The 16,521-nt window shown below is 35.8% G+C and overlaps 2 protein-coding genes across 2 annotated transcripts in view; both read right to left on the reverse strand.

Annotated features, from left to right (window-relative positions):
• Positions 1-2,583: 2,583 nt before the first annotated feature.
• LOC306987118 (G-protein coupled receptor 20) lies at positions 2,584-6,370 on the reverse strand. The gene is made up of 2 exons (XM_079591156.1): positions 6,084-6,370; positions 2,584-4,213 (listed from the first exon to the last, which is right to left on the reverse strand). Exon 2 carries the CDS (start codon positions 4,209-4,211, stop codon positions 3,138-3,140), a length of 1,074 nt encoding a protein of 357 aa, XP_079447282.1. The 5' UTR covers positions 4,212-4,213; positions 6,084-6,370; the 3' UTR covers positions 2,584-3,137.
• A 7,634-nt stretch (positions 6,371-14,004) lies between these two features.
• trpn1 (transient receptor potential cation channel, subfamily N, member 1) overlaps positions 14,005-16,521 on the reverse strand; it is a gene marked incomplete at its 5' end in the record, with an annotated part of 43,136 nt that continues 40,619 nt past the window's right edge. The window contains 2 exons of the mRNA XM_079591178.1: positions 14,005-14,265; positions 15,716-15,862. Of these exons, the coding sequence (XP_079447304.1) occupies positions 14,138-14,265; positions 15,716-15,862 (275 nt within the window). The 3' untranslated portion in view covers positions 14,005-14,137. The remainder of the gene's footprint in view (positions 14,266-15,715; positions 15,863-16,521) is intronic.

The following is a 16,521-nucleotide window of genomic DNA, read 5'->3' on the forward strand; positions in this document are numbered from 1 at the left end:
GTACTGACAGAGTTTGGACCCATTTGTTTCGACAGATATCCACAAGTAGGCCTACTTTAAACAGATCATAAAAGGCAGTTTATGTTCGGTCGTAACGATGTTTATGAGTAGAAGTGGTTTCTGGTCTCGGTGTGGTCCTCAGTCCTCACACATAAACACACGAGCCAACACCTCCATTAAATCAAGTGTGGAGCAAAATAAACAGCTCCGTGTAGGGTATGAGAGTTCATCTTAACCCCGTAAAACTGCCATCAGACGCGGTGTACAGCAGCGGCTCGGGACACATCACTTATATATGAATATGAATATCTGTCTGATGATATTATATTCTCGAGGAGCGGGAAGAATATATCAGAGGAACATTTTAGTGCTCAGAGGTTTCTATTTCTCTTCCTGAAATGGTGACAAATGAGTGAATAGTTGACACACAGTGACAACAGAAATAGAAAATATAATTTGATGATAAATATTTGAGTTCATATTGAGATCTCTCAACCTTTTTGACTCCAAGGTCTTACTTCTAGATTTTGGTATAGCCTACTTCTGCTGTAATGTGCATGTAATGTTATTTACATAAACAAGGAGTTTTAATATACTGAATAAATAGTTCAAACAATTATAATAATTAAAATCCATAATTACAGAAGTTTCAATAACTTAATGTTCTTCAGGTTTTACACTTTTATACCAATGACTTTACATTACGTTTTTAGTCATTTTAACTCACAAATAGCAATTTCTATTGACATAACTAGATTTTTTTTAATCGATTATAGATTTTTTCAGTTTGCATTAATTTCTATCACTTTTCCAGGTCTAGAAATCATAATTCCCTCATATATCTAGATTTTCCAAAACAGAATGCTGCTTTTTGAATAAATGAACAGTTGTTGAGCTTGTTGTCTTGTTATTTTAAATAATTGTAATCCATCTTGAGGCCCTTGGACCCTATAGCTGGTTAAGAACCACTGATCTAGAGCGAAGTCCATTTAAAGGTGCAGTAAGCGATTTCTGAGAAACACTGTTGAAATTTGAAATCATCCCAAAGAAACACGCCCCTCCCTTCATAGCTCTGCCCCTAAAATGCACAAAAACACAATGCAAGAGAGGATGTCTCTTTATCACAGCTGAAGCACTCCAAACTGTCCTGTTACTAGCTAACATTACAACATCATCATATCTTGGTTCGGTGAAACACAGTAGCCAATGTTACTCACGTATGGAGCAAAAACAATGCAAACTCGACGTCCGCTTTGGTTTCTTCAGTGCTGGAAAGCTTTTCTAATGCACGTCTTAAAGCTCTTGCCTGATTATAATCCTTCTTTTTCCAGTGATATTACTCTGGCCTTTTCTCTTAATGTCTCTCAGCCATCTCTCTTTCTACAGTTTTTCTTTAAATCTCCCTCTCTCTCTCTCCTCCCCATCATGAGTGGACACGCCCCCATTGCTGATTGGTTCACTCGCTCTCCTTACCCATCATGAGTGGACACACCCCCATTGTTGATTGGTTCACTCGCTCTCCTCCCCCATCATGAGTGGACACGCCCCTATTGCTGATTGGTTCACTCGCTCTCCTCCCCATCATGAGTGGACACGCCCCTATTGCTGATTGGTTCACTCGCTCTCCTCCCCATCATGAGTGGACACGCCCCTATTGCTGATTGGTTCACTCGCTCTCCTCCCCATCATGAGTGGACATGCCCCTATTGCTGATTGGTTCACTCGCTCTCCTCCCCATCATGAGTGGACACGCCCCTATTGCTGATTGGTTCACTCGCTCTCCTCCCCATCATGAGTGGACACGCCCCTATTGCTGATTGGTTCACTCGCTCTCCTCCCCATTATGAGTGGACACGCCCCTATTGCTGATTGGTTCACTCGCTCTCCTCCCCATCATGAGTGGACACGCCCCTATTGCTGATTGGTTCACTCGCTCTCCTCCCCATCATGAGTGGACACGCCCCTATTGCTGATTGGTTCACTCGCTCTCCTCCCCATCATGAGTGGACACGCCCCTATTGCTGATTGGTTCACTCGCTCTCCTCCCCATCATGAGTGGACACGCCCCTATTGCTGATTGGTTCACTCTCTCTCCTCCCCATCATGAGTGGACACGCCCCTATTGCTGATTGGTTCACTCTCTCTCCTTCCCCATCATGAGTGGACACGCCCCTATTGCTGATTGGTTCACACTCTCTCCTCCCCATCATGAGTGGACACGCCCCTATTGCTGATTGGCTACAAATGTGTTTTGGTGCTCAGTCCAATCTGCTTTCAACAGTGTTTATAAGAAATCGATTACTGCACCTTTGAAGCAAGTAATTTCATGCAAAAACACTAAACAGCTCCTATATCTCTTTGAATTGGGAAACATCAAATTCTCCAAATCTGTTCACCAAGTTTATGATTAAATTTCATGTTTGAGATTACCAATGAAATCTGACAACAACTGTCTCATAAATTTTGTTTTTAAAGGCTCAAATCATGACAAAAAATCTGCACTTTCATAAGCGTGCGTCTCAGAACACTGACTGCTTCTAAAGCAACCGGAGCTTTTAACGTGATGCAATGACTTTACCAATCAGCGATTGGTTGTTTTATTGAGCAGGCGGGACTTATTCCGTTATATTGCGTGTTGCACTTTCTCCCATTCTTAGTGATATGGATTCCCCATCCCTTGCTCTTCTCTTCTCTGATGACGTGTTTACTGTTGCGAGGGCGGGGCAACCTGTCACTCACATGAGATCCACCAATAGCAAATCACAACCATCCAATCAAATCCCCACAGACAAAATCAAGCCCCGCCCACATTTGTTCTGGTTTCAGAAGCGTTTCACTCGGATATACGTCACAACAGGGAAGAAAAGATCTCATCTTCTGTTTCATGCTGACTGTAAGGTGTTTACATACCGAATGAAATCGAGATAATGGACAAAAATTTAGCAGTGTCAATCGATCAATGTTTAAAATTCGAGTTAAGGCATTTACACGACCACACACATTGTCAGCTTAAGCATAATCAAGTTAAGAAAGTGCATGTAAATGCTTATACATGAAGATAGAAAACAGCTGTTTCTCATTTGGCTGATATTTCTCATATTGACCCGTTGGTAAACTTCCTGTGGGAGTGTTTTATGTCAGGCGGGGATGTCTGTGGACGTCAGTATGCAGGGTGTGAGCGTGAGCGTTGCAACGCTGTATGCGATGGCCGTCGGCGTTCCCGCAGCTTTAGTGCTCCTGCTTCCCTTGATTGCCACCGGATGCTCTCCGAATCTCTTCTTCTGCTCCCTTCGCAGGGTGGAGCGGAAACTATCCGGCACGAAGCAGTAAACCACAGGATCCAGGCAGCTGTTCAGACTGCTTAGCGTGATGGTCACATGATACGCAACAACGTGTTGCTCTCTGCTGCCCCCTAGCTGGAAGTACACCACGGCCTCGCGCACGTGATACGGCGTAAAGCACACGGTGAACACCACTAATACGGCTACTAGCAGCCTGACGGCACGCGCGCGCCGACCCCAGCTCTGCGGCATTAGCCTGCTGTCCGCTAGTGCGCAGGCAACGCGGACCGTAAACGTCGCGATTACAAGTAGCGGCAAGACGAACTCCAGCACGGTGAGGGCGAAGAGAACGGCGACGTGACAACATGAAGCTCCGTGAAAGTCCAGAGCCGAGGTTTGCAGCGAGTATGTGACCACAACGGCGAACAGCCAAACGCACACGCTAACGCATTTTGCAGCCGCTGGGCTCCGCCTCCGGCTTCCCGCCGAACGCACCACCGCCATATAGCGGTCTACGCAGATGCTAGTGAGAAACAAAATACTGCAGTACATGTTCACGAAGTAGCTGAAGGTGTGCATGTAGAAACACGCCACGCAGTCGCCGCCGCTGTGGTAAAGCGCGATGCGGGCCGGGAGCGACAGCGCCACCAGCAGGTCAGCCACCGCCAGGTTTATGGTGTAAATGGCTGGTGTCGTTCGAGAGCGGCTGCGCTGGCAGAACACGAACAGCGCCAGGCTGTTCAGGACCACGCCGACCACAAACATGAGCGTGTTCACCACCATCAGCGTGACCCACAGGACGTAGAACTCCTCGTACAGAGACTCGTCCAGGTGGGCCAGTTTCTTCAGGTGCGGCGCCCCCTGGAGGTGCACGCTGGTGTTGACGGAAGATTTGGATGTGATGTTAGAATGTCCTTCAAAGATCTCCATGGCTAGAACACAGAACACATATATTATATATTATTATACAATATTAATTAATTATATTATATATGATGTACTATTTAATATATCTACATATATCTAATATTTCTATTAATATATCTATATATATTAAAGCTGGGCAACGATTAATCACATTCAACATAAAAGTTTTTGTTTACATAATATATGTGTGTGTACTGTGTATAATTATTTTGTATATATAAATACACACATATGCCTGTATATGTTTAAGAAAAATGTGTTATTTATATCTAATATAAATTATGTATATATATATATATATATATATACACACACAGTATATACATATATATGGTATATGTAGTATAACTAAATTACATACAGTAAGTTATTTATAATAATATATTCATATAAATATAAAATATTTTGATTGGTGTATAATTGGATGGTAGTTTTATTAATCTAAGATATAAATAAAATTATATATATATATATATATATATATATATATATACACACACACATACAAGTAGGATAAATAAAACAAGTGTATTAAATATTATGCTATTATATACTAATCAAAATATTTAACAGTTACAGACAGTTATTAAAATGTAACATGACTTTTACATGTAATTCTCAATATGTAAATTTGCTGCTCAAGAAACATATCTTATTATCATGAACAATGTTGAAAACAGTGTGCTGCTTCATATTTATTTTTCAAAAACATAAGTTTTTACCAATACCAAACTCCTGAATTTTAGTTATGCTGTTACATATTTCACACTTTTTGATTAACATCCTAATTTGCATAAATATTTAATGAGCCAATCATGGTGGCTCTTAGGCAGGGTTTTGTTAAAAAATGGCCTTGAGAGTGATAAGAAAAGCCTTTTTACATTTTTTTACTATAATGGTCATTGTCTTTACATTTTTTTTTTATTAAAATGAAAATTAAGTTTAGTTGTGATGTGAATATATTTATATAGCTTGAAAAAAAAAAACCCCGTTTGAATTTCCCTTAAAGCACCACCACAAATAAGTTTATTGCGATGTGAATATATATATATATATATATATATATATATATATTCAAAAGTTGTTTACATTTTATTTTTTTTAAATATATAAACTTAGATATATATATATATATATATTCAAAAGTTGTTGTTTTTTTCAAGCTATATATAGGTTGAAAAAAAAAAAAAAACGTTTGAATTGCCCTTAATGCACCACCACAATTAAGTTTAGTTGTGATGTGAATATATATATATACTGTATAGCTTGAAAAAAAAAAACTTTTGAATTGCCCTTAATGCACCACCACAATTAAGTTTAGTTGTGATGTGAATATATATATATATACTGTATAGCTTGAAAAAAAAAAACTTTTGAATTGCCCTTAATGCACCACCACAATTAAGTTTAGTTGCGATGTGAATCTATATATATACTGTATAGCTTGAAAAAAAGAAGAAGTTTGAATTGCCCTTAATGCACCAGCACAGATCCGGGCTCTGCGTGAAGCTTTCCATGGCTTTCTAAAAATGGAACATTCTTCAGCGTTTTCTTCTGTGAGAGAGTTTGTGCTCCTGTTCTCTGACGTCTCTCGGCTCGGAGTTTTCATGAAATATGTAAAAGCATCTCAGATTCTCTTTCATCAGCCGTTTAACTCCGTCTGATCTTTACATGAACGTTCCATATTAGGAGTTTAAGTTCCATTTAGATTCTGTCGTATGGAACATCATGTTGTGCTGTGTGATTTCCCCACGGTTCAGTCAGCAGGGGGATCTCACTGTCGTTTCTCATGGAAAATGAGGTTCAAATAACCCTACTATAAATACATCTCAAACCCAACATATTTTCATAGGCAAATAAACAGGAGATTCTCACCGGTTGGTTTGGATGATGCTCTTTCTGGTCCCGTTGGATGTCGGTTCCTTTCTATATTTCTTAAATCAAATGAAGCTTCACTGAAATCTCAACAATTTCCATTAATAGTAATGCAGACAAATAATAAATATGCATATCGTAGTTTAGCAGTGTCCATTTTTGATGATGTTGTGCTCTGTCTCTTTCAGGGATAAGTGAACGCTCTCTTTGCAGGAGTGAGTCTCGCTGAAGAATGACAGACTTTTAGGTCTCGGTCTGTCCATCACACTCCCCTTCCCTCGCTCTCCTTCTCATCTTCTCAACAATCCCTCTAAACTCTGGGCTCAAGTCCTCAGAAGTCACTTTGCAGCGCCATCACTCTTCTGGACATCAGCCATGCATGCACAACTCACATCCACAGTCCATATTTAGATCAATTCATTTCCCTTCTGTCTGAGATTTTGAGCAGGAATGCATGGATTACACACATCATCTCTATTTTGAAAAATGACCACAGATGTGTTTTTAAAGCTACAGGTTTTTAGAGAATTTTTTTTATAAAAATAAAAATAAACTGGACATTTTTATTTGAAATATTATATAGATAGATAGATATTATTATAGGTAGATCTAAATATTACATTTTGCATGAAGAAAAAGTTATTTATATATATATTTATATATAAATGTTATGTCATATTTCATAAAAAACTAAAATGTATATACTGTTTAGATAGATATTATTATAGATAGATCTAAATATTACATTTTGCATGAAGAAAAAGTTATTTATATATAAATGTTGTCATATTTCATAAAAAACTAAAATGTATATATTGTATACATACAAATATATACACCGTGATTTAAATATTAAAATTTTAATGAAAATAAAATGTTCCTATATACATTAAGAAAATGTTATATTTGCATTTGGACAATATTTGCAAATTTTATATATATAAGAATTGTTTTATGTATTATTATAATAATATAAATAATATTATAAAATAAACAATAAAAATAATAATATATTTACATTTTGGCTTTATTATTTTTATGACAATTTTACATGAGAAATTGATTTAGATGAAAATAAAAAATATATACTGTATATATTTAGAGATTTAAATATAAAAAAAATATATAAAATACATAGTATGTATGCATGTATGTATATATATATATATATAAAATTATTATATATGTATAGATTTACATTTTAAATATAGCATAAAGATGCATAGCATTTAAATGTTATGTTTGCATTGACATTATTTTCATGACTATATATCTTATAATAAGCATTAAAAACGAATATAAATAATAATAAAATATTATCATTGTTGCATAATTATTTTGAAAATGAGAAACTGATGAAGCATGCCTGCAAATATCCTTTAAAGAGGTTCCTCCACTGAACACACAGTGAGTGATGGTGGACCACCTGTGAAGCAGTGACCCGTCCTGGACATGAAGAAACACACATCGGCACAACAGCTGGAGCTCATGAGAGGACGAGCAGAAGAAACACTGCATTAGTGAAGTCCTGCACCTCATCCTTCACCAGAGCGGGGGTCAAGACACCATAACACATATCCATCCATGCTACAGTAAATCCTGCTGTATTCTGAGATCACCATGTGTTATTTCTTTGCATAAACACTCAGAAACAAAAGCCTGAAAAGACACAGATCTGATACCAAGAACATGCAGATCAAAGGGGAAATTACATAACAGCAACAATGATGAGATAGCCACAAAATATGAACTACAGATAGATAACGGCGATGCATTTGGCAGAAGAAAAAAAAAAACACTTGGGAAACTGAACTAAAACTGCTTTATTGGACTGTCATTCTCCACCAACTCTTGAAGCGTGAGTATCGTACTCAGTCAAGTCAGTGTATCCGCATCTGGACGCGTGATTTACCCTGATCTTTTAGAACAGCTTTCTATGGAAGGCCAACAGTGCCAAAATATGTGACATTGTGGCCCTAATGGCCTTCCATAGTATTCTGCCAGTGGACTCTTTACAGGTGCCTTACAGGATGCTGGGAGATTGAGCGGTTTAACCCTTTAGAAACTGAAGCTAAAATGGGTGTTTTTCACATATTTTGATTTTTTGACTACAATTCTAAAACAATGTGCTATCTTCATGTGCAAGGTGTCATCTTTTTCAGAAAAAGATTAGCTTTCAACACATTACAGTTATTGACCAGTATTGTGTGTGGTTAGTTTGTATATAAAATTTAAATAGACAATAAAAAAAAAAAAAGAGAATAAATGTTAAATGTTAAAAAAACATAAAAATCACGAATGTAAGAAACCAACACGTTAAAGTTGAAAAATGAAGTATAATACAACTATACAAGTCTTTTTTGTGACATTGGGTTGCACAGTTTTCATTTAGGACACTTTTTTTCATACACGCACACATACAAATGCATCCATTCGGCACGCACACACACACACATGCACACACCACATGTAAAGATACGTGAAAGAGTAACGGCCATCCGCCTCCCAAGTTTCATTAAAAATCATCCCAATCCCCTCTTCTGCTGTCTACCACTTCATTCTCCATGTATTTGTTTGTTTCTTTTATTATTTTATGCAATCCAAAACACTCTAACCCGCCGCGCTTCGTATCTCTCGGTTCAAATCCTTCCTTCCCGCTCTGCCAGAAAGCGGCTGTCATTTGCTGATGGAAAGCATGAAATTACCGTAATAAGCCGTATAAACGGTTGAAGAGTTACGGTACAATGAATACAGCTGACCTGTGTCGGCGACGACACATCCGGTTCTAAAGGGTTAAAGAAGGACTGTTCACACCAAAAACGTTAACTATAAAGCCTATAATGATAACTACATTAGCATCCCCACTAACGCACGATATCGCTCTGTTTGTTCTAATCACATGCTGAAGTTTTGTCCTCTGCCGCTTTAAATGTGCAAGCTCTTTAAAGCAGGATGGACTGTGATTGGCTCAATGTTTTTGTCCTTCATTAGCTGGAAAAAAAATCGTTCTGAAAGTGATTCCTCTGTGCCGAAGATATTTTTACCGTTATCGTTATTTATCATCCTTTTGCGAATGCGCTTTAAAATACAAAGACTTGCTCCGACTTTTTTTTTAGCTTCAATTAATTTGTAAATATTATTAAGATTTTTTTTGCACTGTGAAATAATTTGGACATATACAGCGAATATATACAAATTAACAGCATTAATTCAATTCAGTCAAACTAAATCTATTATTATGTATAATGATTAATAATACTTACTAATCATATATATATTTTTTGAATTTTTTTTTCAAATGCAAATTTTTTTTGTGTAAAATGAAAATAATGTCACAATGAAATGAAACTTAATTGTGGTTCCTACATTTTTTTTATATATACTATGTTTGACCCAGACTGAAATTTACCCAGTGTGAACCTGCACAATTGTTGGGTATAAAAGTACATTTTTTAATGAAATGAAATGTTTTTTAGCAAATCTTCTCAGGTTTGAATGAACGGAGTATAGTTGCAGTGTATAATCGTGTAGCGGCACTGCTGGAGGGTTCACAGCGGATTTTACACGGTGACAAACTTTTGAACAGCAGATTAAAGCAAATTAGCATGAGGAAACAAACTGAATGCTAATGTGTTCTGTACTAAACGTCTCGAGTCTATAGCGGAGCAGATGGAGACTCTTCAGTGTCACGGTCTAAACATCCGTCACCTTGACAAAACCCAGAGACAGTAAATCACGTCTGGCCTTCAACATCTAATAAAGCTGCACTCAGACCAGTGCTGTGTGTATGACGCCAGCGACAGGTGTGCCACGCTCAAGATAACCTAAAGATCTGGGCTGTAGAAAAAAGGCCCAGCATTACAAACTATACAATGATGGTAAAATCAAAGTATTTCAAGATATACATTTATGCTGAATATAATTATAAACAGTACTTTAAAGAACAGCATTGCACATTTCCATTACATTTTCCAAAGAAACATGTTGAAAAGAGGAGGTTATTTCAGATGCACATAAACAGTCCGTTATGATGCATGATATTACGGACTGGGGTTTGTTATCAAATATTTTAGTTTATTATCATCATAATCATAAACACACTGGTTTGTAGCGCAAATATACCGTTTGTTGCACTTTGCTATTCTTATAGTTATTTATCTATCCAAGTCTTGCACATTTAAAAATATTCAAAATAAGGTGAATACATATACTGTATGTATTAACTTAATAAAAAAACAAAAAAATGCCCTAATTACGACATACCAAGTCTAAATATGAGGGGGAAAGCTGAAATTATGACAAATCATGACTCTGTGTCATTTGTTAATTTCAAGTATGTCATAATTTTGACTATTTAATGTCATAACTTAATGACAATTATATGTCATAATAATTATGATTTACAAAAGCATATTTTTTTCTTATGTACTTAAGTGTGTTATCATTTAGAAAATTTCTTATTTCTACCATTTATTTCATAATTATGAGGAAAAAGTCAAAATGACTAAATCTGAATTATGACTTTAAACGACAAAGAAAGTCATAATTTTGACTTCTCAATTTAGTGTCATAATTTTGGCTTAGTACGTCAATTTATATCATATTCGCCTTTATATCATAATTTAGTGTCGGAATTTGATTGAACAAAAAGCCTAATGTTTTCTTAAGTGCTTTTAAGTGCTGCAAATGCTCAATTATTAAATAAAAATTGACATACTAAATCTAAATTATGAATTAAAAAGTAAAAATGATGACAGAGAAAGTCATAAATTTGTCTTTAATCTCATAATTATAATTTGGTTCGTCATAATAAAAAAAAATTCATCATAAAAAGTCAAATTATGACAGAAAAAGTCATAAATTTGTCTTTAATCTCATAATTATAATTTGGTTTGTCATAATTTCAACTTTTTCCTCATAAAAAGTAAAAATTATGACAGAAAAAGTCATAAATTTGTCTTTAATCTCATAATTATAATTTGGTTTGTCATAATTTCAAATTTTTCCTCATAAAAAATAAAAATTATGACAGGAAAAGTCATAAATTTGTCTTTAATCTCATAATTATAACTTGGTTTGTCATAATTTCAATTTTTTCCTCATAAAAAGTAAAAATTATGACAGAAAAAGTCATATATTTGTCTTTAATCTCATAATTATAATATGGTTTGTCATAATTTAAACTTTCTCCTCATAATTATGTCTTAGTATGTGTTAATTATGACATACGAATGACTAATTTCAACTTCTCAATTTAGTGTCATCATTTTGACTTAGTATGTCAATTCTGACTTTATCTCATAACTTAGTGCCGTAAATTTAGATGCTACAAATGCTTCATATACATGAGTGTTAATAAAAAAGAGGACAAGAAGCCTGAAGCCCGAATGATATTCCTCCATAACTGCTGTAGGGTTTTGAGTGTTTTTGGATTCTCGTGCTCTGATGTGCTTTTGAAACGGCGAGATGAATAGAGTAAATTGAAGAGCTTTTATGGATGTAAAATCATCACGAGAAGCTCATAACAGGACACATAAATGTCCAGTGTTTGGTCTGAATGCCTGATGAATGCGAGCGAGTCCATCACATGAAAGAGTGAGTTAGCTGCTATTTTACTCGAGCGTAGTTCACTCCAGGACGTTTCCAGAAAACAAATCCTCTGATTTTCAGGAAAAACACAGTCTTGCGACGGATGAGTTACGGTCTCGGCATAAACACACGGACAAAAAAATTAACGTCCATAAAAGTGACAAACTGGCCCTCGTCACACATGTTTATTCTTCCTCTCATCATCCTGTCCAAAGTTAAACCTGACAGAGACTTCGGACATGTGAACGTATGCGCGGTTTTAAGCGTATAACCATCAATCTCCAGTTAAAAGTAGGAGTAAAGCGAGACACACTTCCTGTGAGAGTGGAAATCATCATATATCTGACCGAGGAGTCTGCTTCATTTCATCTCTGAGGAAGAAGTGGACATGGTCTCACGTCAAACATGGCATAATTCACTAGTTCACCTGTTAGCATGAAAACAATCCAACTCACAGTTAATAATGCGTTACTGTGAAGCCTAAAATCCAGTTTATTGAACCTTTAGACAAAACAATTGCATGTGTTTTGTATCATATATTTGATTTTTTGGCTCATATATAGTGAGAATATGGAGGACAAAAATGCTACATTTTATTCGAAGGCTCAAACTGAGAAAAATATGCAATTTGATGCAGATGCTGACGTTTTTTGAAGTAATTCTGATGCCTGTAATGTGAATCAATGAGATCTTTAACACAGGACAGCAGATACTGACATACAATGCATATAAATATCAATAATGTCTTAGTAAGATGATATTTAAATGCTTAGTTTTATGATCAAAGCTCTGTAGAAATGAAATGCAATACAATTATTGAAAAAGATTAACTTCCTCAAAAGCCTCATGATCATATTTGATACTCATGATTTTCATAATAAATGATGCATGATAATCAAATCATGATACCTGCTTCAGTCCAGTTGAAATATTACAAACAATATTAATGTTAATGTTGCGTTTCCTTGATAAAACGAGAGACACAGAAAGACTCGTGACGCTCGAGGACGTTTGTACAGTTACACTGACAGACTTTTACTGGATAATAAACTATCGTTCAGAGACGGAAGGACTGAGGAGATCGAGTGCGGCGGGTTTATCAGGGAAGTTTTGAAGACTTTACAGACTACACTGTTCAGATGTTGGTCCACATTATTTTTTATTTCTCTTTTCAGAACAGTCAAAGTTCAGAACTAAGAAACACGATTCAAGGCTGTTGACGAGATTGTGAAAACACAGTAGTATTACTCAAAATAAAAAGTTTACATCGTGCCAGACTTACAGTTATTATAAGTAACTCGGAGAATCTGAAGCATATGAAAGCTCGGGTGCATCTTGTTTTCTTCTTCAACATTTTGCAATGACGTCAGTGATGTTATAATTGTCAACATGAAATTGAAATTACGGTAATCCTGACATACGTGAACACTGTTAAAAGCCCTGAAAACACTCGTTTCATGTTTATAAAGGTGCAGCGGACACCGTGTGACTACACAGCTATATACTGTAGCATTTAACATTATTTAGCATGTGTCATTTACATGTATAGTAATACAAATGTAGTAAAAAAAAACTATAAGTAAAGATATTTTTCCATTAACACTGATATTTCTGTGGCACTAATAATGAAACACGAACACAAACTGTAATCCTGTTAAACATTCTCCTGGCAGTGCTTTAGTGCTTTTCCTTTCTACTTGCAGACGCACTTCGGTTGCTTGAATGCTAAAAAAAAAAATGTTTTTAGCAATTTCAATGCTACGAATGAAAGCATTGTAACTGGTTTCACGTCATCTTTCTGGCATCGGCCAATAAAACACACTTATGATCAGAAGTCAGAGACATCAAGTAGGAACGCTCATCACAACCGACTCTAATCATGAACATTAACTGGTCAAAAGTTTGCAGTCAATACGTTTTTTTTATATTTTATTTTTTAAAGAAATAAATACTTTTATTCAGTAAGGATGTGATAAATTGATCAAAAGTGACAGTAAAGACATTTAAAATGTTACTTTCAAATAAATGCTGATCTTTCTATTCATCAAAGAATCCTGTAAAATAAAATGTATGACGGTTTCCACAAAATTATGAACTGTTTTCAACATTGATGATAATCATAAATGTGTCTTGAGCATCAAATCATCATATACTGATTTCTGAAGGATCATGTGACTCTGAAGACTGGAGTAATGATGCTGAACATACAGCTTTGATCACAGGAATAAATTACACTTTACTATATATTAACATACAGAACTAATAATATTTCACAGTTTTTACTGTATTTGTGTTAAAATAAATGCAGCTTTGATGAGCGGAAGAGACTTCTTTCAGAAACATAAAAAAAAAATCATACGGACCCCAAACTTTAGACCAGTGGTGTAAATGACATCTTACATGAGTGGTCAACATCAGATAAAGGCACAGGCTGTGATTGGCTGAAGTGATGTGGGCTCATGTGGTCATTCATCCGCCAGTGATCTGTCCCGCTGTCTGCGCTGGGAGAGAAACTGCTGGACCACCGACGGCCAATCAACAACCTTCTCCACGCGCACCTGACCTCCACAGCTGGACATCGTGATCTGACCGCCTGCACAGGAACAGCACACGACTGCTTGAGACCATGTCTACCTAACAACATGTGACACACACCAGTCTGGAGCCGCACGAGTATATCTGTGGCAATAGCAACTATACACTGTATGGGTCAAAATTATACATTTTTCTTTCATGCCAAAAATCATGAGGATATTAAGATCATGTTCCATGAAGATATTCAGTAAATTTCCTACCGTAAATATATAAAACATGTATTTTTGTGAGTGAATGCTGCACAATCGTGAACATAAATGCACAACTTTAAAGGAGATTTTCTCAATGTTTACATTTTTTTGCTCCTCAGATTCCAGATTTTCAATAGTTGTATCTCGACCAAATATTGTCATATCATAACAAACCATACATCAATGGAGAGATTATTTATTCAGCTTTCATTTGATGTATAAATCTCAATGTTAAAAAATTTACCCATGTGACTGGTTTTGTGGTCCAGGGTTCACAAATGCTCAAAATGTGATATTACATAATATTTATATATTCATGTATTTATTTAAAGCATGCAACTTGGCATTTTAAAATATAAAAATGTAATTCATGTGCATTCACCGGGATTATGCTGTGCATTTTAAATGCATAAATATTTTTTGACTATTTAATTTATATTATAATACATTTACATTATAAGTGGATGCAGTTGCAACGCATTGTTCAGGGGTTGTACTATTCCCTGTTTCCAAACAGTTTCGATAAACTAAACAATTGCAGAAAAGCATCTTCAACTATATGCTATTTATTTAAACCATATGATATAATTTAATATAATAATTCATGTATTTATTTATTTAACGCAGCAACTTTAGGCTATTTTCATGGCAAACTAAGAGTAACAACAAACAATAAAGCAATAAAACTAAAAATTAAATAAAATATAATAATTGAACGATATACAATCTACGATATAGGTTCTTTCTGTTTGATATTTAACAGAAAATAATTTTTTTCCCCTATTTAAATCTATTTAAATATGTTTAATGTAATTTCTGAATGACTCAATTTCTCAATTATTAATATAATCTAGGGGACGGGTTAAAATTGACCACATGAATTCTTACAACTATATGCTCTTTATTTAAACCATATAATATAATTTAATATAATAATTCATGTATTTATTTATTTAAGGCAGCAAAGGCTATTTTCATGGCAAACTAAGAGTAACAACAAACAATAAAGCAATAAAACTTAAATAAAATATAATAATTTAACAATATATAATCTAAAGATATAGCAATTATATAGGTTCTTTCTGTATGATATACATATATAAATAACATTTAAATATGTTTAATGTCATTTCTGAATGACACAATTTCTCAATTATTAATATAATCTAGGGGACGGGGTAAGTTTCAAATTGCCCACATGAATCAGTCTTCTACCGCAGTGAAAGTGATTTATCCGGGTAAACGAGGAGCACTTGCCGTCGGGGAGGATCTGCGTCCTCTTGCTTCCTCTGACCCAGCTGACAGACGCGTGAGCCAGGCGATCGAGAGAACGAGACTCCGACAAACCTTCAGCCTCGTCATCCTCGTTCCTCACGTCACGACCCTCCGCACAGCAGATCTTCCCTGAACACAGAACATGGAGAACTAAATACCTATTTTTATTTGATTCAGTGGCAGAAACAAACATGCATATTAATGCTGGGCGGTATAACAGCTCATACTGAGTTTATTTCTGTTATGATATGGATTCTTAATATACCGCATTACGGGTGTATGTCACTTACACAACGTTTGGCAAAACAACTGTGGTGAGGAACAGCTGTGTGTGTTACTAAGCGTGACGGTCAAGATGGATGGGTTAAACTATAATTGAAAGCTGTCAAATTATATAACAGTGTTTCCCATACATTGGTTCACAATATCAACACAAACCGATTTTCCAAAAGGCTCTGACATCGTTGAATTATCAGGAAAGCCACTATTTCTGCCGCTAGAGCCTCCTGCTGGCACCATGTATCATCTCTTTTGACATAAAAGGCTAAAAGTTTTTGAAATGTTCAGTGCATGTGTGTGTGAGGTAAAAGGACACGAGCTGTTGAAGCTCCGCCCCCTGTGCCGGGAGCAGCAGCTCATTTGCATTTAAAGGGACAGACACAAAACGGTGCGTTTTTGCAAACCCTCAAAAAGTGACGATTTTAACATGATATATGAAAATATATGTGGAGTATTTTGAGCTAAAACTTCACACACACACTCTGGGGACATCAGAGATTTATTTCACA

Source organism: Phoxinus phoxinus, assembly GCF_949152265.1.
Source record: "Phoxinus phoxinus genome assembly, chromosome: 19".
Taxonomy (NCBI): Eukaryota; Metazoa; Chordata; class Actinopteri; order Cypriniformes; family Leuciscidae; genus Phoxinus; species Phoxinus phoxinus.